The 22,755-nt window shown below is 42.4% G+C and overlaps 2 protein-coding genes across 2 annotated transcripts; one reads left to right on the forward strand and one right to left on the reverse strand.

Annotated features, from left to right (window-relative positions):
* Window positions 1-2,721: 2,721 nt before the first annotated feature.
* On the forward strand, window positions 2,722-4,422 carry LOC308090231 (leucine-rich repeat-containing protein 47-like; the record flags this gene model as incomplete). The annotated part of the gene is made up of 1 exon (XM_080435294.1): window positions 2,722-4,422. The coding sequence occupies one exon, from the start codon at window positions 2,722-2,724 to the stop codon at window positions 4,420-4,422; it is 1,701 nt and encodes a 566-aa protein (XP_080291420.1).
* A 15,673-nt stretch (window positions 4,423-20,095) lies between these two features.
* LOC308090661 (peroxiredoxin-5, mitochondrial-like) lies at window positions 20,096-20,626 on the reverse strand (the record flags this gene model as incomplete). Its single annotated transcript, XM_080435927.1, has 1 exon — window positions 20,096-20,626. The coding sequence occupies exon 1, from the start codon at window positions 20,600-20,602 to the stop codon at window positions 20,096-20,098; it is 507 nt and encodes a 168-aa protein (XP_080292053.1). The 5' UTR covers window positions 20,603-20,626.
* Window positions 20,627-22,755: the final 2,129 nt, after the last annotated feature.

The following is a 22,755-nucleotide window of genomic DNA, read 5'->3' on the forward strand; positions in this document are numbered from 1 at the left end:
CCATCCTTGAATTCTCTATGGATGTCCGGAGCCAGTGTAGGTAGGCTTCTCATGACTTCCAAGTAGTGGGGCAGGCAGGATACATACTTGTAGTGGCCAGCAGCTACAAGGTATGGTAACATCCTCTCTACTTCAGCCAGGTGTTCCTCCCACAGGCCTGCACGCTCAGCATGGATGAACCGCTTCAGAATCATCACCATGTCCATGTACTGTAGCCAGAGCTTTGAGGTAGGTGAAGTACATGTGTCATCAAACTCAGTCATCAAACATGACAGCTCCTTCAGCTGGTCAGTTGCATCAGCACATGCAGAAGATGCCTTCTCCTCATCCTTTTCTGAAAGGGCATCTAGGAGTAGCTGGACATTGATGGTAAGTGCAGATATCCACTCCAGGTCCTTCTCTTCAATGATTAGCCATTTGGAAAATGCTTCCCAGTGTAGGGCAAACATGGCTGCATGTACCATACTGTGGGCACGCAGCATTGCGTAGTAGTCTTTCCCACTGATGATTTTGTTTGCTGTTCCACAGAGACAAACATCAGCTTCTACCATGATGTCTTCGATTCCAGTTGCCTGCATGAAATGCCCAATTGCTTTTAGGAAATTCTGAGCAATGTGAAATCCACCCATGCGCAAGATAAGTTTCCCATACATATGAGGGTTCTTCTTTTGCAGACCCAGAACCACTTCATAAATTGCTTGGTCACATGTAATGATGGTGAACTCTTGGCCTTGTTCTCTGGACACATCCATGCAGTATTGAACTGACTTTTCAACCACATCTGGGTCTGTTGGTGACTTGGGAAAGAAAGGCCCATAGCCAATCACAGTTGCAGGGGTAGCATCTGGGATGAGAAATGCATGGAATGAACTCCATGTTGGAGCAGTGCAGCTTGGTTTCAGGTCCTCCAAGAGCACAGTAGGGCAGATATGAACCAAATGCCACAACATGCTCAGGTGGTCAAGAGGTTCAGCTAGACACATGGGCTTAGGCTCTGTATCCATGGCACACGTTTCTTTTGTGGGGGTACAGGTGTTTTCAAGAAGAAAAAAAGGCTCTGGGAATTTTGAGCATAAGGGTAATAAAGTCACCACAGTTCCTTTAATTTAGGGTTGATTTTAATAAAACAAATTGTGGAATGACTATAAAGATTGATGAAAAGAATGAGACATTGGCTAACCCATGGAAAAGTTGATTACTATTGAAGTAAAGATGAAAGTATTGGGGAAAATGCAAAAAACTGGTGAATGTTTGGTACCAAAAATGTCTATAAATCATTTGGAAAGGCTTTGTGAGTGTATTTTTGGACTTGGTGTTGTTCACATATGTGTTCTGTGTATCTGGGAATCATTTATTGACAGCCTACACAACCTACTGAGCACTTTAAGAAAATAAACTAGTTTTTTACAATAGGCGAAAATGGGCAAAAAAATAAAGGCTTCATTATACAAAAATGGCCATAACTTTTTTTCGCAATGTTTCCGGCAGAGCAGGCCTCTCATTCTGTGGACCTTAATGACCAAATTAATAGAAAAAACACAAAAAAAAAGTATAGCATGACATCACAGGTTCAACCCATTTTCAAGAGCTTTTGGGCCTGTGGATCCCCGACTAATAGTCATTAACATGATATATAGGCCTATATCGGCACTTACCAAGCTGTGGGGTGGGGCCCACTGGTGGACCGTGAGGATATTGCAAGTGGGCCCCAAGATAATTGGCAAAACACTAAGATTGTAATGTTGATATCATCTCTCAATATTAGCAGAATCTGTCAGCACCACTGCCTTAAACATGTAGTGTTGTTGTTAGTAGGAACTAGACCTGTGCCCGTCGGGCACCGGCCTACTTGGGAACGATGCAAGTTGGGAACAATGGAAATAGGGAATGCATGACAGACAGACAGACAGACAGACAGACAGACAGACAGACAGACAGACAGACAGACAGACAGACAGACAGACAGACAGACAGACAGACAGACAGACAGACAGACAGACAGACAGACAGACAGACAGACAGACAGACAGACAGACAGACAGAGAGAGAGAGAGAGAGAGAGGGAGAGTAAGGGGGGAGGCAGGTTGTGTATAACGTCACCCTAGGGAGCCAGAACATGTAGCACAGCTCCCCAGCCAGAATCGAACCAGGGACATTATGATTATCTGGTCAACTCACTATCCTGTGACTGTGAGTGTGAGTGGTGGTAATCTCTATATCTGTCTCTCCTTGTCCCTTTTATGCATATATATGGAGATCCCTGATGTTATCAGGAGTAAACACAGAAGCACCCAGGAGGAAGTGGACTATGAAAGGGGAGGAGCAAAACCGAGTTCATGTTACTACACAAAAAAGGAGGTGGTGCCCCCAGAAGCAAAAAAAAAAAGGAGGGATTTTTTAACTTAAACTTAAAGTTCATTACGTTATTAGTTCCACTGATCCAAGCTGGAACACAATCGATTGATTGATCATTAAAATAAACATGCTCTGAAAATGCTGCCCACCCATGGTGGCCAGGGGCGGGGCCCCCTGGTTAAAGCTGCCCCCCCCCCCCATCCCCCTCGTTGCCCAATATGATTACGTCATATTAATATGATATATCACTGTGACATCATATTGACTTCAAAATAAGGAGTTATTTGCTCTCCTTTGACTTCAAGTATAGATTTAAGTTATATATTTTGAAAAGTCTTTTGTTCTGGATCGCGTCGTTGTTGCAGCATGGAGAGCTGGCCAGAAATAGTGAGAGCAGCGAAAGAGGAGAGGCGTGAGATTGTGTTACGTGGTACGGGTGTTGATGAGAGAATCTCTTCCAATGGGGGTCTCAGTCGGGCCCTCTTCTCTCTCACACTCCTGAACCACCTAGAGATCAGTCAGTGTCCAAGTCTGACAAAGATCCAGGAGAACATCGAACGTCTGACCAACCTCCAGAGCCTCATCCTCTGTCGGAACAATCTGGCGTCCATTCCAAAAGTCATCGGAAGTCTTCAGTCACTGAAGGTCCTGGACGTGTCTGTGAACGACCTGAGGTCTTTGCCAGCGGAGATCACCCAGCTGAAGGAGCTCACTACTCTCAACGTGAGCTTCAACCGCCTCCATTGCCTCCCAGAGGGACTGAGCCAGTGTACCAAGCTGTCCACCATCAACATCTCCAAGAATGAGATCACCTGCTTCCCTGCTGACTTCTGCTCAGACCATCTGGATCTCCTCAGCACCGTTGTCGCCTCGGATAATTCCATCGAAGAGCTGAGTGGGGATGTTTACAAGCTCACTGCTCTAAAGGTCCTGGACCTCTCCAACAACAAGCTGACCGAGATGCCCTCAGGACTGAGTGACTGCTCCAAGCTGAAGGAGATCAACTTCAAAGGGAACAAGCTTAAGGACAAACGTCTGGAGAAGATGGTCAACGGCTGCCAAGCCAAGTCCATCTTGGACTACCTCCGAGCCAGCGCCAGCGGGGGGAAGGGGAAAGGAAAGCACGGCGGAGACAACGGAGACGATGCGGAACAAGGGGGAGGAGGACGGAATTCCGTCAAGAAGAAACGGCAGGAGAAGAACAAGAAGAAGGCGGATGATGAAGAGCACGAGTTAGAGGAGGTGAACAAGATGATGGTGAAGGTTCTTCACCTGTCCTCCAGCCCTGCTGTGTTTACCATCAAAGTGACTGAAGAAGTTAAAGACGTGCGGCCCTATCTGGTGTGCTGCGTCGTCCGGGGCATGATCTTGAGGCCTGGGAACGCCCTCAAGAGGTTCCTGGTGGCTCAGAATAAGCTTCATGAGGACTTGTGCGGTAAACGGACCACCGCAACCATCGCGACTCATGACTTGCAGCTCCTGAAGTGTCCCCTGGTGTACGAAGCCAGACCGCCTCCACAGCTGAAGATGCTGCCGCTGGGTCGTAAGGAGACGACGGCGGTGGAACTGATGAGACAGCTGCAGCTGGAGGCCGTTGAGCAACGGAAACAGAAGAAGAGACAGAACGTCTCGGGGCTCCACAAATACCTAGAGCTTCTGGACGGAAAATCCCTTTACCCGTGTCTGGTGGACGCAGAGGGTCACGTGATCTCATTTCCACCAATCACCAACAGCGAAAGAACCAAGATCAACAAGACGACCAAAGAGTTGTTCTTGGAGGTGACCAGCTCAACCAACCTGCAGACCTGTAAGGATGTCATGGATGCTCTCATTGTGAAAATGGCAGAGTTGAACAGACAGACGGTGGAGAGCAAGGAGGAAGCTGGGTCAGACGGAGAAGAGGGTGCTGCTGCTGCTGAGCCGGTGGCGTCCGATGACGGCGCCACCTCCGGGGAACTGATCGTCCAACAGGTTCAAACCGTGGACCAGGATGGCAACCTCAAGGTCGTCTACCCCTCTAAGACTGACCTTTCAGCTGAGATCAGTAACCTGACTGTTGTCTGGTAGCTGTATAGTGTGCCGCCAATAACCTGTTGTTTACTCTCGCTCGTATCTGAACGTCACTCTGAATGAACTCCACACAGCTCCGTACTGAGATGTATAAATATTAACCCATTAAGACCGGGAAAGCATCTGTCATTTTGGATTTGAACCACTTTAACCATTATCTTATACTTTGGCTATACAAAAAATAGCAGATATTAGATCTGAATTATCTTTTGAAAAATCCTGAAAAGTTGTGCAAATCTTTTTTAAACAAACATTTGTCACTCAAATCTTTGCTTCTGGGGATTCTACAAATGTCTTCTAAAGGTTTTTGAAAAAACGTATGTTGCTATAATTAGTGGTTCTCAAGGACCCCCAAAACGTATATGTATTTGGCCGTGGACCCCCATCTCAAAATAAGTAAAAAAAAAAATTATAAATGTTATTTCCACATCAAAGGTCATTTGCTCTCTTTAGTTTTTTTTATATGATACTGCCCACATGTACTGTAACTACTAACTAACATTAAGTTGGTATGACCAATTTGTGGTTCATAAACATACATTACTTTCATGTACAGCAGGGAATAACATGTAATAAAAAGTCTACTCAAAAAAGTAGATATTTCCAAAAGTATAAAACATATGAACAAGACGTTTTCTAATAATGCTGTGGCTTCATGTTGTTCTCAGACTTCATGTGGCCAGTCATCTATAACACAGCTATGGTGTATCACTTCTCATTTGGGCAAGGTTTCAGACCAATCCAACTTGCCATCCATAAAGTTAAGTTTATTATACTCTTGTTTCTCTCGACAGCTAGCTCTGAAATAGACTGGCCATCTATAATATATTAGTGAAGCAGGTACTAAATTAGCCTACTGGCAGTGTGTGTACAAGATATTTGGCTCTGATCTGTCCAGCGGTGTGCAAGATTAGCTCTGGACAACGCACAGACAGACAGACAGACAGACAGACAGACAGACAGACAGACAGACAGACAGACACAGACCCTCTTATAGACGCCTAGACTCTTTCAGAACCATGCCGTGAAAACATTCTGGCATTTACTTCCTTGGCCTTCAGCAGCGTGCACAAGACATTTGCCACTGATTTAGTCCAGTGGTTTGTAGGCGTGTAACGATTCACTCAACTCACAATGCGATTCGAATCCCGATACTTGGTTCACGATACGATTTTTCACGATTTGTTTAACTCAAAATAAATTTCCAGTCAAAATCTTTTTTTTCTCCATTATTTCTCTTACACAAATCCAGTATTTCTTTCTCTTTTAATTTTCCTCTCTTGTCCTCTTTTCAATACAGTAGCAAATTACTAGAAACACATTTTTTTATCAATTCTTTTACAAAGATCCTGTATTTTCTTCTCTTTTGTTAATGCGCCCTCTGCTGTTTGCATCGTGATTCAAATTGCAATATAATCACGATTGAAATTGTCACAAGTTTGAATCGATTTTAATTGATTTACGATATATCGTCACATGCCTAGTGGTTTGCAAGATTAGCTGCGGACAGACAGACAGACAGATAGACAGACAGACCTTCTTTTATAGCCCTCGGCCCTGTAAACAAGATGGGCACTCAGCTTTTATTGTCACATCACAAGTTCACATGGTGTAAAGAAGTGGTTGAAACTCTTTGTCGTACAAGTTCCATCATTGCAGTTTCAAGAAAAATAGAAAGAGATAGAGAAAGAAATAAACAGAAAGTCACATACAGCAGTGGTTCTCAACATTTTCAGGCCGTGACCCCTCAAAATAATCATATTTGAACTGGGGACCCCCCACCCTCATAAGCACTTGGTATTGTAGGAGTTGAGGCATTACATTTAGTTTGACTCGGTTCCACAGATAAATATTGTTAAAAGGCAAGAATTTTGAAAATAGCCGATCTACAAGCTCACAACGCCTTGCAACGCCAGCAGTAGGCCTCAACATTTTTGCCTCTTTCTTATGTTATTTGACAATTTGTTGATTACTTTTGACACAGTAATGGTCTTTTTTCCTTTCTCTCCTTCTTTTTTTATAGAGGTATTAAAAAGGTCTTAAAAGTCCTTAAATTGTCACTTTACTGTCATCTGGGGACCCCCCCAAAATCATGTGGGGACCCCCATGGAGGTCCCGACCCACAGGTTGAGAACCACTGACATACAGTATCAACATGGCAGTGTTGACACAAAGTGCTAAATATATGCTAATCTGCTTTAGATGGGCTATAGTTCCCAAACTGGAGTGTGCCAACACCAAAGACACACTGGTGTATCGTGAGAAAAGTCCAGGTGTGTCTTGGGTTTTGAACACAACCACATATAGGAATATATACAACTATACAACATTTTTATAATTTTTTTAATTATTGTTAAATTTATATCACAAGTTTGAGCACTCATTTCCCAATACCAAGGCAAATTCTATACCCTAAAAAATATATTTTAACCACTTTCAACCTGCCATCCCTATTTTGGGCATGTCATTATCGGTGAGAATATTTAATAACATTTTTGTTTGTGTTTTCACAAATAAAGAAAAAGGATAAAAAGTTTACAATGCGTCTGCAGTGTGACTTGTTGTGAGCTTGTTGTAGATTGCCTATTTTTGCTATTTAAAAAAAAATGTTTGTAAGTGGTTAAACTTCCTATTTGGTATAAATAAATAAAAATAAACATTTACACAGTGATAAGAGTAAAAATAGGTATGCCTTGAGATTTTGACTTGGATTTTGGTGTACCTTTAGCAAAAGAAAACCCACTGAGCTATATCACATAACATGTTATAACATGTTAACATGTTATTTGAAAAATACAAGATTCTTTTTTTGTTCAAAGCATGTGTATAATTTGCAGAAAGTTGAAAGTTGCTCAGTCAAATTTGTACTTGAGTTAAAGTACTGGAGTACATTTTCTTTTTTTTAAATATCAATGCATTGCTTGTATTACAATTACAATATTTTCAAAAAAACAATAAAAATACAATATTTTCCAGACAGTTCTCTCGTAAATCTAGGTTACTGTCTTACTGTCCACAAGTTAACTAGCTAAGAAGACTAGTGAGTGTACACAGTCTACCCCAAATAGCCACTAGGGGGAGACACAACTTAATGTTCGTGGTTCACTCACACCAGTGTCGTGTGTGTTTTGATGTGCACCGTGTAGTTGGCTACTTCATTCAAACAGTTACAAGTTAGACCAAGATATTTAGCGGCACTTTTATTTACTTCTATGGTAATTAAAATTATATCTAAAGATGGCTGGACTATTAGCTATGAGAAGAACCTGTGCTACGGGTAGCCTAGCACAGTGTAGGCTAGGCCTAGGCTGTCTCAGACACAACATTTTGTGGATGTTTTGACCTAAATGTGACCACAGTATCGTGATAGTATGATGTGGAACAGAACAGTTGTACGTTGAGGAGATGAATACGTTAGTTAGGTCAACACTCCTGAGATGAGTGACGCAGTGACCTTTAAACCAGTGGTGGAAAGTAACGAAGTACATGTACTCACTCAAGAACTGTACTTAATTCTGAGGTATCTTTTACTTATACTGTTACTTCTACTCCACTACATCTCAGAGGCAAACATTGTACTTTTACTCCACTACAATTATTTGAAAGCTTTAGTTTCTAGTTACTTTGTAGATTTTTGATTATTATTACAAAACATGCATTAACTATTTTAGCCTCATATATACTTTGGCTATTTGAAAAGAACTGGTCTAAGCTCACAATGCACTGTTTTGAGTTTATAGATCTTTTATTTTGAAAATAATTGTATAAATATTGAACTTGTGAAATGGGACATTGTGCATAATTCTTACTTTTACTTAAAGGAGCAGGTTTTCAAACATTTTAATACTTTTACTTTTACTTTTGTACTTGAAGTATATTTTGATGCCAAGAATACTTTTGTACTTTTACTCAAGTAACATTTTGAACACAGGACTTTTACTTGAGTATTTCTAGATTGTGGTATTGATACTTTTACTCAAGTAAGAAATGTCAGTATTTTTCCCACCACTTCTTTAAAAAAAACCTTGCTATGTTAATACAGGTAATTAAGGCTCCAATAGAAGAACTTCCAACCACAACTTTGGACCAAAACCCAAACAGTTGCCACTGAAGCCTTATTGGGTAAGATATTGTGCATGCATATGTCTTCTAGATAGCATTGTTTGTTAAAAACTATTTTAAAACACTGAAGAACCCATAACACATGTCTGTAAATGGAGGTGAAACATAGGCCTACTGCCCTTTAATAACCCATACATTTTTATGCTATATTAAAGTGGCACATTGTAACTTTTTTAAAGAATAAACTGTTATTTTGTCCAATCTGTATTAGCTCTTCTATTGAGACATTTAGATCAGCTAGACACAGGATCTGACAGGAATTTTGGGGCTCTATTAGCTCAATGGTATCTTATACTTGCCTATTAAAAAATATCAGATCTACAAGCTCATAGCGCGGCACCGAGTGCTGCGCTATGAGGTTGAACATTTGTAACTCAAATCTTTGCTTCTGGGTATTCTACAAATGTCTTCTACTGTAAATCCTAACAGGGTTTTGAAAAAACGTATGTTACTATAATCAGTGGTGCTCAAACTTTTCATGTCAAGGGCCTCCAAAATTATATTTATTTGTCTGCGGACCCCCATCTCAAAATATGTTGTTCCAGGGACCACCAGAAGCAAAGGTTTGAGTTAAAATGTATATTTATTCAAAGATTTGCACACATATTTATGATTTTTCTAAAAATAGCAGATACACAAGCTCATAGCGCGGCACTGTATATCTGCAATTTTTTAATAGCCAAAGAAATCTTAAAATGGGACAGCGTTTCTGGTCTTACACAAAGGGGAAACAAACATTATGACTTAAAGGGGGTGTACGTGATATTTCTTAGTTAAAAGCGTTAGTGTATTTGTTCAGTAACAGCTGGTCTCCCTGCCTCTCCAGCCCTTAAGTAAACATAAAATAACATTTTCAGGTCGGGATACCAATTAGATTTTTAGGAGAGAACTCCTGTCCAAAAGTCTGGCCTGGGGGTCCAATCATGGCACGAGAGCAGATTATTTTATATGGCCCCCCCGCGGCTTCCTTCCTAACATGTATTATTTATGGCCCGTCGGTATAGTCATGAAAGTTAACGAGTGTTTTGAAATTAACCATGGGAAGATGTAGGCCTTTTCTCAGTACAATGTTTATCTGTAACTCAGTGGTTCTCAAATGTTTTCATGTCAAGGACCCCCAAAATGATATGTAATTCAGCTGCGGACCCCCATCTAATATTTTTTTAATTCCTTTGATTATTTAGTATTTAATAGTAATAGTTACTTTGAAAAATGTTTCTGAACATTTTTAATGTGCTTTCTTTTCGGCATATCTTTTGAAATAATTAAAAACAATTGTTGGAAATGAAGGGGGAAAAGGGGTATTTACTCGAGACCCATAAAAATGTGTCCGCGACCCACAAATGGGTCCCGACCCCCCAGTTTGAGAACCACGTGCTCTAAACACAGCAGCGTGCCTCATAATTGGATCCCAGTTCATTGACACAGATTCCTCCCTCTGCTCTAATCTTGTCCAGCGGCGGGTAAATGACACACACACACACACACGCACACACACACACACACACACACACACACACACACACAGAGAGAGAGGGTACCTGACTGACTGACTGTCCCCCCCCTCTGTCTCTTTTCTCATGCTAATGACAGCTAGATCCCTCATCCCCGGGCACCATCTGCCTTTATACCCAGGGTTGGGCCCCACAAGCACTTCCAGACGCGTCCCCTCCATTGTTGGTGTGTGTCCAAGCAGAATGTAGTGGTGAGTGGCTGCACACACACACACACACACACACACACACACACACACACACACACACACACACACACACACACACACACACACACACACACACACACACACACACACACACACACACACACACACCCGGGTCATTATCGTTCATGTGACAGAGGGCGGGGTTGTTCGCGTGCCCTGTGTGTGTTGGTGTAGTGACATGAGGAGACAGTCGTCTGTTTGTTGTCATAATGTGTTGTGATGTTTAGTCTTATTTACCTGAGTTCACACAGTAAATCCTGAGTGTTATATAGTGTAACTCTGAGAAGTAACCGAATGGACCCGTATTAATAAGGGCCCATTCGGTTACATATTGTAACCGGTACATCTATATTACTCCCAGAGTTACAAATGGGTCAATTAGACTTGATGTTTGGTTTCCCACGTGGGTGAGACCCGGGTTAGAATCTCGGGCGTTACACAAGCATAGCATAAAATGAGTGGATAGGAACCGGCTCCTAAAGGTTCAAAAGAAAAAAGAAACATCTATATTGAAATGATGTAAAGATCTTGTGTACATCTCCTGTTACACAGTAACTGTCCTTTTGTTCTGGTTCCTCAGAACTTGTAGCAGCAATAATAATAATGTTTTAAACACCAACCACATGTGTGACTGTAAATATCAACAAACTTGAGTTTCTTTCATTCCTTCCCACTTCTTCGGGGTATTTTTGTAAAAATGTTCACGGTATATTTTAAATGTGTCCATTCACCATCCTAACTATCAGGAGCAGTGGGTGCTGTTAACCACTTAAACCAGGGGTCTTCAACCTTTTCAGGCCAGGGACCCCCAAACTGATGGGGAGATGGAGCAGGGACCCCCTACCTCGTAGGGTAGGGGGGGCTACCACATACATTGTATATTTATGTATACAATTGTGTTTTATATTGCCTGCTCCTACGCACCTGCCCCAGTAGGTGTGCAAAATAAAAATTCTCTACAAAATATGTATAAACATACCATGCTATTGTGCATTGTGCCTCCATTTATCTGTTTTCTATGGATTCATGTTAGGTTTAAAGACAATTTGACATTTTGGGGGGAAAAAAGAAAAAAATATTATTTTTTTTTCCAAACAAAAATATTGTTTAATCAAACAACAATTTTGCGGACCCCCTGCAGTACCTCCGCGGACCCCCTAGGGGTCGCGGACCCCCTGTTGAAGACCTCTGACTTAAACCATATTGTGGTTGACCGTCCGGAGGCCCTCAGGGCTCCATACTAGGGTCTTATGTATCCGTTTTTTGCTATTTTCTGCGAAAGCTTTCCCCACAATAACACGGATGCTGGGGTTTAAGACCGAGGGGCTGGGGGCGCGAATCAGTTATCCTCTGTTACCCCAAACGGCCTCTCTGCCCACTCAGCTATTGCCCCTGCCTCCTCAATGTACTGCAAGGCAAGGCAAGGCAAGGCAAGGCAAGGCAAGGCAAGGCAAGGCAAGGCAAAGCAAGACAAGGCAGTTTTTTATTTGTAAGGCACATTTCAACAACAAGGCAATTCAGTGTGCTTTACTGTACCGTGGTAACAACATTAAGGCAAGAAATATTCACAGTGTGGTGAGTGAGTGATCATTTAAACCCTCAGCATGTCCACCAAGTTTAACCACATCTACCACACAGTGTGTTGTTTAACCCTTTAAGACCGGGAAAAGCATCTGTCATTTTAGATTGTAACCACTTTAACCATTATTTTATACTTTGGGCTATTCAAAAATACAGAGTGCCGCGCTATGAGCTTGTAGATGAAAAATCATGAACATTTTGTGCAAATCTTTGAATTCATCTATTTTTTTTAAGCCAACATTTTTCATCATTTTTTGCCAAAAACATATAATTTTGGGGGTCCTTGACATGAAGAAGTTTGAGAACCACTGATATTATAGCAACATACCGGTAAGTGTTTCAGAAACCAGTTAGGATTTAGAAGACATTTGTAGATGCGTTACCGGATTGAATGGGTTAAGTATGACGAGAGACCAATCCAGTGCAACAAAACCCATTAGCTGAGAGAGAGAGATGAAGCCGGGACCCCCCCCCCCCCCCCCCCCCCGCCCCCACTACATACATATTGTAAAAATGATGTTGCAGATTCAACATAGCTTCTTCATAGCTTCATAGACTTGTTTGACAGCACTATCATCAGCTTGCCTATTGCGTAGCGTTGTGTTCATGTTAAAGTAGCGCTATGTAACTTTCCTCTTCTACCCTGGATTTGAAACCGGTTTCCTGCGCAAGTGCTGAATGTTTTACCATTGAGCTAATAGAGCCTGCCTGCTTGCTCAGGGGATAAATTGCATCTTGACCATCAGGTCAAAATTTGTGTCAGATCCTTTGTCTATAGGTGAGACATGACCTTTGACACGATCTAAATGTCTCAATAGAAGAGCAGGGAGACAAAATACAACCACCCAATTGTATAAGTTATATTAACATACTGTAGCCTACCTTACGATTGGACCAAATTACATTTATATTCATTAAAAAAGTTACACAGTGAGGCTTTAATGTGTATTTTTAAGAGAAATAACCACTTGAACCCTCAAATACTTGACCTTTGGTTCTGCACTTGGTTTGATTCTCTTTTTTCCCTCTACACCAAATAGCCGATCTGTTGTAACCCAAAAATAACCGATCTGTAGTAACTCTGAGGACCCCCTATAGGGGTCCCGGACCCTTTGTTGAAGACCCATGTTCTAATCTACACAGTAAAAATCCTCAGTTTTAATGAAACCATTTGCAACTCTGAGAACGTATGCATTTATGTAACCAAATGGACCCAGTTAAGTTAACCTGGCCGCGGACCCCCATCTGAAAAGAGCTAGTGCCAGGGACCACCAGAAGAGAAGATTTGTGTTAAAAAAAAAAAAAAAAAGCAGACGTACAAGCTCGTAGATCTGCTATTTTTGAATGGCCGACATTTAAATGGATAAAATGATTTTGAGCTTTTTAAGAACCACTGCCTTCTGGGTCCCTTTGGTTGCTCCATGTTGTGAACTGGGTACGTATATGTAAGTTTAGGTCCCCTCAGCATCGCAGCAACAAGCCGAATATTCATGTCTCCTCCCCGCTACGCTCCGCCTGCGTTTCTTTCATTTTCAAAGCTGCCGTTTAGGAGAATAAACTGCCGCTCTCTGCCTGTTCTGCATTAAGATTAGATATTGAACCGGGCCCAAAGAAACAGGGAAACAAGCCTGGCTTCAGTGGCACTCACACTCACACACACACACACACACACACACACACACACACACACACACACACACACACACACACACACACACACACACAGAGCACACAATGGACCAGCTGTCGAGGGGAGGGGCATGTATAGGGGCCTGCACTGTTATGGATAAAGCCAGTGGTGGAAGGAGTACTCAGATATTTGTATTTTTACTCAAGTTCAGTCAGATAAGTCACAAATAGATTGAGACCATTTAATAGCTTGAGAACATTTTATTTATACAACGTAATTTTATTTATAAGATGTGATAACAAGCGTGAATGTTATATTTGATCTTAGCGTTCAGGCTCTGCTATACATTAGTCCCTGCTCAGCACATTAGAAAGACAACCATTTAAGAGCAGGGAGATATACATCTACAACCCCCCCCCCCCCACCCAGGGGGAAACAGAACCCTTAGGGGAAAGCAGAGTCTATACTGGTGGTGCTGGGATGGTGGTGGGAGCAAACAAAGCCCATATACAACATTCAGTGGCAGCACTGACAGCCAGAGGAAGTGCAATGAATCAGGTTAGCTTAAGAAGACCGCCAATTTGGTCAGCTGTGTCATGCGTCACGCATCATGCGTCGTGTGTTGTGCGTCGTGCGTGTAACCTCTCGAGTGTATCTGCCTGAACTAGCTCGCAAGGTGCGCATCATCGATAACACAATGTAGACAATCGACAAAAACATACTCTGTTATTACAAGTAAAAACTACTGTATTCAAAATTTTTACTTGGGTAAAAGTACAAAGGTATTGGTACTCACAGTGCCAGTAAAAGTAAAAGTGGCAACGAAATGTGTGCCGCGGTGCATCCGGCTTTGTCGGGCGTCTACACGAACAGGGAGGGTGATATTGGTCATTGCATGTAATCCTACGGGCTGGGGCGGCACCTGTCAGCAGGGAGTGTTGGGCGGGAGGTGTAGGACGAAGGCTCTACGTCCTCCCGGTGGGGGCTCCTCACTGGCAGGTGAGTCAGTAGGTGACAACACAGAAATGTGTGTGGGGAGGAATCAATTGGCATAACGACTAAATTGGGGAGAAAAAGGGGTAAAACATAATGGTCTGCTCCAAAATCTAGGGGAAAAAAGGAGATCAAACAAGAGAAAACAAATAACGTTTAGCTTTACACATGGTACCTGAGATCAAGGACCAACCATAACTGAGAGTGTTGATTGATTGATTGATTGAATACTTTTTTAGCAGTTATACAAACGTTTTTTTTTTTAAAGCACAGGGAAGTTCAGTTCAATACAAGGTCTGTTGAGAGGATTTTAAACCCAAGAAAGCACTATGGCTTGTTTCCATTGGGGTCCTTTGTACTCAATTCATTGAAACATTTAATGACAGACAAATATGCAATACTATACAAAACATCATATAAACAGTTAGAAAGCAAAAATAGAAATGTACAGTAAACAGTTCTTTAGGCTTTGACTTTTTACAGGGGTCTGTTTCGAATTGCAGCCAGCCTGTAAGTGCTCTTTTAGAGGTTTTGAAGGAGAGTATGGATTTGCACTCCTTTAAGACTGTTGGTAGGGCGTCCCACAATTTTGAGGCATAAAGGGTCCTTTTGGTTCCATTTGTACACTCAGACCTGTAAGGGTTCATTTGGAACCCCCCTAATAGGAATCGTCGGTGAAAGGGAACAGTTAAGGAATCGGACCGCTAAGAGGGAATTGTTAAGGAACCGGGATCATCTAAATACTAAAGGTTCCCAACCCTATTAATGTATTGACACAAGGCGTGATCGAGGACAGGCGGTTTTCAGAAGTAGTGGGGGTAGCAGGGTATCGCTCAACATATAAATCAGGTTGTAAAAGTGCCAGTGAGAGAGCATAGACGACGCTTGTTGGTTTTTGCAGGTCCAATTTATTTTGGTACCACTTGCATTATTCAGTAGCAGTGCACACAAATGTAGAGAGATGTATTTCTTGCTACTTTAACCCATTAAGACCTGAGGCCGATTCTACAAAATGTCTTGGGGGGGGGGGGGGGAGACATGTTGCTATATCAGTGGTTCTCAAACGTTTTAATGTCAAGGACCCCCAAAATGATATGCATTTGGCCGCGGACCCCCATCTCAAAATATTTTGTTCCAGGGACCCCCAGAAGCAAAGATTTTGCTCAGCACATTAGAAAGACAACCATTTAAGAGCAGGGAGATATACATCTACAACCCCCCCCCCCCCACCCAGGGGGAAACAGAACCCTTAGGGGAAAGCAGAGTCTATACTGGTGGTGCTGGGATGGTGGTGGGAGCAAACAAAGCCCATATACAACATTCAGTGGCAGCACTGACAGCCAGAGGAAGTGCAATGAATCAGGTTAGCTTAAGAAGACCGCCAATTTGGTCAGCTGTGTCATGCGTCACGCATCATGCGTCGTGTGTTGTGCGTCGTGCGTGTAACCTCTCGAGTGTATCTGCCTGAACTAGCTCGCAAGGTGCGCATCATCGATAACACAATGTAGACAATCGACAAAAACATACTCTGTTATTACAAGTAAAAACTACTGTATTCAACATTTTTACTTGGGTAAAAGTACAAAGGTATTGGTACCACTTGCATTATTCAGTAGCAGTGCACACAAATGTAGAGAGATGTATTTCTTGCTACTTTACTTAACCCATTAAGACCTGAGGCCGATTCTACAAAATGTCTTGGGGGGGGGGGGGGGGGGGAGACATGTTGCTATATCAGTGGTTCTCAAACGTTTTAATGTCAAGGACCCCCAAAATGATATGCATTTGGCCGCGGACCCCCATCTCAAAATATTTTGTTCCAGGGACCCCCAGAAGCAAAGATTTTAGTTAAACATGTTCGCTTTAAAAATATGTATATATTCAAAGATTTGCACACATTTTCACGATTTTTCCAAAATAGCAGATCTACAAGCTCGTAGCGCGGTACTCGGTGACGTGCTATATGAGCTTGTATATCTGCTATTTTTGAATAGCCATCTAAAATGACACAGATGACACACAAGCCTTGCTGTGTAGAGAAATCCCTCAAAATTCCACATTCCAGATCCAATAATTTATTGAAACATTAGATGAAACATTGATTGGAATTTGTCTCTGTGTGTGCGGGGCTGCTGGGGGTATAGCCAAAACAATACAATACAAATCCACATGAGCATAAACATATTAAAAAAATACTTTTTTGGTGGCTTGGACGGCTGGCGTAGCGGCCCAGGAGGCACCTAGGCTCAATGCTTGACAGCGAGTCGTGGGTTCGAGTCCCAAGCCCGACGGCCTTTGCTGCATGTCACTCCCCATCTCTCTCTCTCCCCCCATATCCTGTCAGCCTACTGTCCTATCAGTAAAGGTGTAAAAAGCCCAAAAATAAATCTTTTAAAAAAAATACTCTACTGGTGTCTGGTGCATAAAAAATAGATGGAATCATGACTCGGGATCCACAACAGTGGGGCTCCAGGTGTTTGGGTGGCACAGGGGCAAAGTACCTGCCCCACCACCAGTGTTGATTTCGTCGACTAAAACTATGACGAAAAATGTTCGTCAACTACCTTTTTTCACTGACGAAAGCTAAATAAAAACGAAATAAAAACTAAGGTACGATGACTAAAACTAAGACTAAATATATTGCCAATTTCGTCAACAAATAAAAACTAGGCTAAAATGTTAGGGAGGGACTAGTGGAGAAGAGATACAGTAGAACTAAAAGACAAGGCATTTTATGTTTGGTTGCGCACAGGTGTTGCGCTCTGAAAATAGCAGATCTACAAGCTCACTGTGAGCTTGTAGATCTGCTATTTTCAGCATGCAACCAAGTGTAAAATCAGCCATTACGACGCCATCAAGGCACCGCCAAAATACATTTTAGTCGACTAAATATCATGAGATTTTAGTCTGCTAAAATCTCATGATATTTAGTCGACTAAAACTAGACAAAAACTAAAACATTTCAAATGACTAAAATATAACTAAATTCTAAACTATTCAAAAGACTATGACTAAAACTAAATCAAAATTTGCTGTCAAAATCAACACTGCCGACCACTGTGGAGTCTAGGGGTCCGAAATCCACTACAGTGCATGTGGTTTGGCTGAGTGTCTGTCTATACATACACAATTGGCCTGTGTTTTGGGGGAGTAGTCAGGACCGGAAATTCTAAATTCTGTTTTTTCAAGGTTTAATCATGTGTCCCAAATGAGAATCCATCGTATGCTGGGATCATTTTTAAAAGAATTCCTCTGCCAACATGGTGGTGTATTAGGTGCTGTTTGTATGTGTATGTGTGTCTGTCTGTGTGTTAGCAGGAAAAGTACTGGACAGATTTTAGAGGGAAGCCGGATGGGGGGGGGGGTGATATCTTTCACCGAGTGACAACTATCAGTATATCGAACCACACAAGAAAAAAAAGAAAACACAATAAAAATAATAGTGACTAATGCTCATTTCGTCTACACAGTAAACATATTTGTATCCGTAACTCTGACACCTTCACACAACATTCCCCACTGTTTGTGCAAAACAGAGCAGCTTGCGGCGCTGATGTTGCCAGGTAATCAGATAATATGCACCTTTTTTCACTCACTTTCAGGTCCACTGCCACGATCACACAAAAGTTGTTTTTTAAAGCAATCTCTTCCTGTGTGCCGTTGTGTTCAGCTAAAAAAAATTTTTAAAGTAAAAGTAATCATACAGCTCCGAGTATGAAGCAAACAGTCACAACCACCTTTTTCCACCACGTTCAATGCCATTGGATCTGTTTTTCCCCCCCGTAAAGGACAGAAGGGCCACAATAATTTTAACCTTTTATACTTTGGCTATTCGAAAATAGCGGATATACAAGCTTGTAGATCTGCTATTTTTGAAAAATGGTGATTTTTTCCCATCTCAAAATATTTGAGATGGGAAATACATGTCATTTTGGGTGGTCCTTGACATGAAAAAGTTTGAGAACCACTACACTAGTAAAAATAACACTACAGGCTGGAGAGATAGTCAGAGGATATTAATACAATCTGGGAATAAATTCCTTACCAAGAAATTTCTTTTCACCTTTCATTTCACCAATGTGTTTGTAAAGGTGTCTAGTAACACATCTCACAGAGATTGAAATTCAATTTGTGACAGCTGCTGAAAGTCAGGGTACCTTATGTGGGAAATAAATACAAAATGTAATTCTGCTTTAAGTAGCATGTGAGCGGTCAAACTAGTTTTTTTTAATGATTCTGAATCCATTGCAAGCATTTGTTTTGCACCAAAACCACTCCTTGGGCTAAAAACAAAGTGTTCAAAGTGTGAAAGTGTGAAATGTTCTACAAATAATTTTTGGAGGTCACTCTTCGATTTAAGAAACAGGGCCACTCGTAAATCAAAGATGGTCGCCATTTATTTCAAGATGGCCGCCAAAATTAGACATATCAACATATCTTTTGTGAGGTCAATCACCAAATCACCAAACAGCACTCCCATTGTATGTTTTTTTTTTTACATTTTCAAACAGGAGTTACCATTTATAACCATACAAATTTAAACATTTCAAAAACACGCCATACAACTGTGCTCACAGGCAAATTCAGGGATTAAAGCAAAAAAGAAACCTCATGTATTACATTTCCCCCCCATCTGGTTCTGTTTTCTGTGTCTTCCTCAGTGACTCCTGCATGTCCTCTCTCACCGCATCCTCAAACCTCCTCTTTGGCCTTCCTCTTTGCCTCTTACCTGGCATCTACATCTTCATTATCCTTCTCCCAATGTACCCCTCTTCTCTCCTTTTCACTTGTCGAAACTATCTTAACCTCGCCTCTCTCTCTTGCTTTATCCCCAAACCTTCTAACCTGGGCTGATCCCCTAATTTAGTCATTTCTGATGTCCTTCCTTTTCACTTCTAATGAGAATCATAGCATCCTCAATTCTGCCACCTCCAGCTGTGCCGCCCGTCTTTTCCTCAGTGCCATCGTTTACAAGCCGTACAGCATGGCTGGTCTCACTACCGTCTACATCTTCCCTCTCACTGGTACCCCTCTGTCACAAATAGTTCCTGACACTTTCCTCCATCCGTTCTCTCAAACTACTCTTTCCATCTTCTCAACACACGGTCTGCTTGCTAGAACGTTTCCATTTCTATCTTTTATCACCTTAGCCTGTTGCACACCCGTCCCATCCCATTAACTCTTCTAGCTAATTGGTGCAGATAATTTTTCTCCCTTCTTGGTGGCCAACCCTCTCATCCTCTTTACCTAGCCTTCATCATCTTTCTTTTCGTCTTACCCCTCATCTCCTTGTACTCCTGCCTTAAATAATCTCTCTAGAAGGGAGACCTGGGCTACAACAAGGTAGCTATAATAGTGAAATGTTTCCTAAAATGTGCGAGAATTATAGATATGACTTGTTGATTTGACATTGGATTTTTTGAAAGAAAACTCCCCCCAAAAAAACAACCCTAGTTTGACCCCTCACGTGCTAGCAGATTTGTTTCCTGCATAAGGTTAAGGGTACCCCAACTTTCAGCAGCTGTCACAGGTTCCCCTGGGGAAATTTAATTTACTAGACACCTTTACAAACACATTGGTGAAGACATTTCTTGGTAAGGAATTTATTCCTAGATCTGACATTATTCTTCTAATACTCCCTGACTAAGGAAGTCGCTGGCCAAACTGCAGCTCAGGCCCGTGCCGTCGGGCTCCACGTTGAGCTCCTTCACAACCCCGTCCTCCACCAGCATGGAGTACCTCTTGGACCGCACGTTCCCGAGCGCCTGCACTATCTGCTCGCTGTCCAGCACCAGATCCACGGCCCGGGCGAACGCTCCCGTCGGATCGGCCAGCATTCGGATCTTGCCCTCCTTGGCGCGGTGCGCCTTCCCCCACGCGGCCACCACGAACGCGTCGTTGACCGCCACGCAGGCGATCTCGTCCACGCCCACGCAGCTCCGCAGCTCGGCGGCGCGCTCCACGAAGCCCGGCAGGTGGATCTCGGTGCAGCCCGGTGTGAAGGCGCCGGGCACGGCGAAGAGGATGCCCCGCTTCCCCTTGAAGATCTCGTCCATTGCCACCTTGTTCTCCGGCTCTCCCTCGTGGACCTCCACGGCCGGCAGGCTGTCGCCGACCTTGATGGGCATGTTTGCGACCACGGTGCTATGCAACAGTCTGGTTAAGACGCGAGAAGTGTGTTTTGTAATTGTCGAGCTACAGAGCAGCATTTGTTGGTTGATAATAAGACCCCCCGCTGCTGACAATGGCGGTATAAATATATATGAATTGTGGTATATCATGATGTCATCAGCCATCCCCCATACTATGGTGTCAGCCCCCATGGCTGTGATGGCTGTGTCATCGTGCCCGTATATGGAGGTGAATGACATCACAGTAGTGACGTCATACATGATTGGCCTCCATGTGTGTCCCATTTCAACATGTGCTGCACCCGCGTTATCGTCGCTGCTTATTATGATTTAGTCACCAGCTCATGTTAATACTTTTCATTGGTTCAATATAGGCATGTGACGGTTTATCGTAAATCGATTAAAATCGCTTCAAACTGGTTACAATTTAAATCGATTTAATCAAAATGTATCGCGACGCAAACAGCAGAGGCACGTAAAGAGTTTTCAGTCATTTGGTACTGTATTGAAAAGAGGATAAGAGAAAACACAGTATTGTAAAAAAAATAAAAAGTTTGTCTGGAAAATAATTTTGTGTTTTAAAAATTTTGAAAAATCGTATTGTGAACCTAGTATCAGGATTCGAATCGCATCGTGAGTTGAGTGTATCGTTACATGTCTAGTTCAATATAAAACCCACAGACACACTTAACCACTTTCACTTTAAAACAAATTCAAGCTCATAACGTGTCGCTTTATAGACAAAGCAGCTCCATATATAAACAGAGAAGACAGTGTAGACGAGTCGTTCTCAAACTGGGGTCCGGGGACCCCCAGGGGTCCTTGAGGAGTTACAGGACTGTTGGCCCGGACCGCTGGACCGCTGGCTTAGCTAGGCTCCAATGTAGCCTGACAGCGCATTGCGGGTTCGAGTCCCGATCCCAGCCGGCCTTTGCTCTGTGTCACTCCCCATCTCTCTCTCCCCGTGTCCTGTGTACCTACTGTAGCCTACTATCAATAAAGGAGTAAAAAGGCCCAAAATAAATCTTTTAAAAAAGTTAGAATTTTATAATATAGATTGCGGTCCCACAGAGATAGACAATGGTATCAAATGGGAGTTTGAAAACATCAAAAAATCGTTTGAGAACCACTAGGTGTAGAGCTCTGGCCATGAGGCAGAGATTATGCCGACCTCTTACATTCTCTTGACCTTTGTTGATGGTGATTGAGAAAGCCAGCATGACTGAGTCTCTTAAACTCTGCTACCGTCTAGGCGTAAAGCTCCCAGGCTGGCAGTTCATAGGCTCTGGGGTATTCTATTCTAGTGAGTGCCCACATCTCTCTGATATAATAGCGCTTACTACGCATCCACCTTGTTTACCTTTACCTGCTACCTAGTGTGTGCAGTGGTTCTCTACCTTTTCAGTCCCGACTGAAACTCCACTTTGAGAAACGATAAGTATGACTGAATAAAAGAGTATATGAATAAAGCCTACTCCATTCCCACACATTTAGTTTGATACATAGTTGATATCTGCTGCTAAGTGATCTTACACGCACAAGAGACTGAGGTACTCTGCCTTACTTTACACACAGACACCTTATGTATATTTTATATATTGTTGTTTTGTTGTTTGACACACATTCTCCCTCATGGAAATAATTTCACCCACTCTCACACCTGTACACTTTGTGATGTGACAACAAACCTGAGTTGAAGTTGGTTACAATAACCAGTTGCACCACCTCACACTAAGTTTAAACTTAGCCTAGTTATAGCTTAAATGGGGGGGGGGGGCTAAACCTACTGTACCATATTACCTGTAACACAGTGGTTCTGAACCTGTGGGTCAGGACCCCCCAGGGATGATTAGCTTAATGTGCAACATTGTTTTCTCACTCAACAGTAAACAAACCAACATACAGTATATAAGGATATATTTATAAAGTTACTATTTAAAGACTTTTAAGACCTTTTTAACCCATTCAGACCTGAGGCCGATTCTAAAAACGCCTTCTAAATCCTGACCTGAAGTTTTCTGAAAAACTTCAAAATATTTATTCAAAAAATTACAACAAATATATGTTGCTATATACTGTACATAGCAACTGACTGGGCGACAGGGGGCTCAGCTCCTCCTGTTCAGTATAGCCTGACGGCCTGGCTGTGG

Source organism: Gymnoscopelus braueri (genome assembly GCF_963280865.1).
Source record: "Gymnoscopelus braueri genome assembly, chromosome: 8".
Classification (NCBI taxonomy): Eukaryota; Metazoa; Chordata; class Actinopteri; order Myctophiformes; family Myctophidae; genus Gymnoscopelus; species Gymnoscopelus braueri.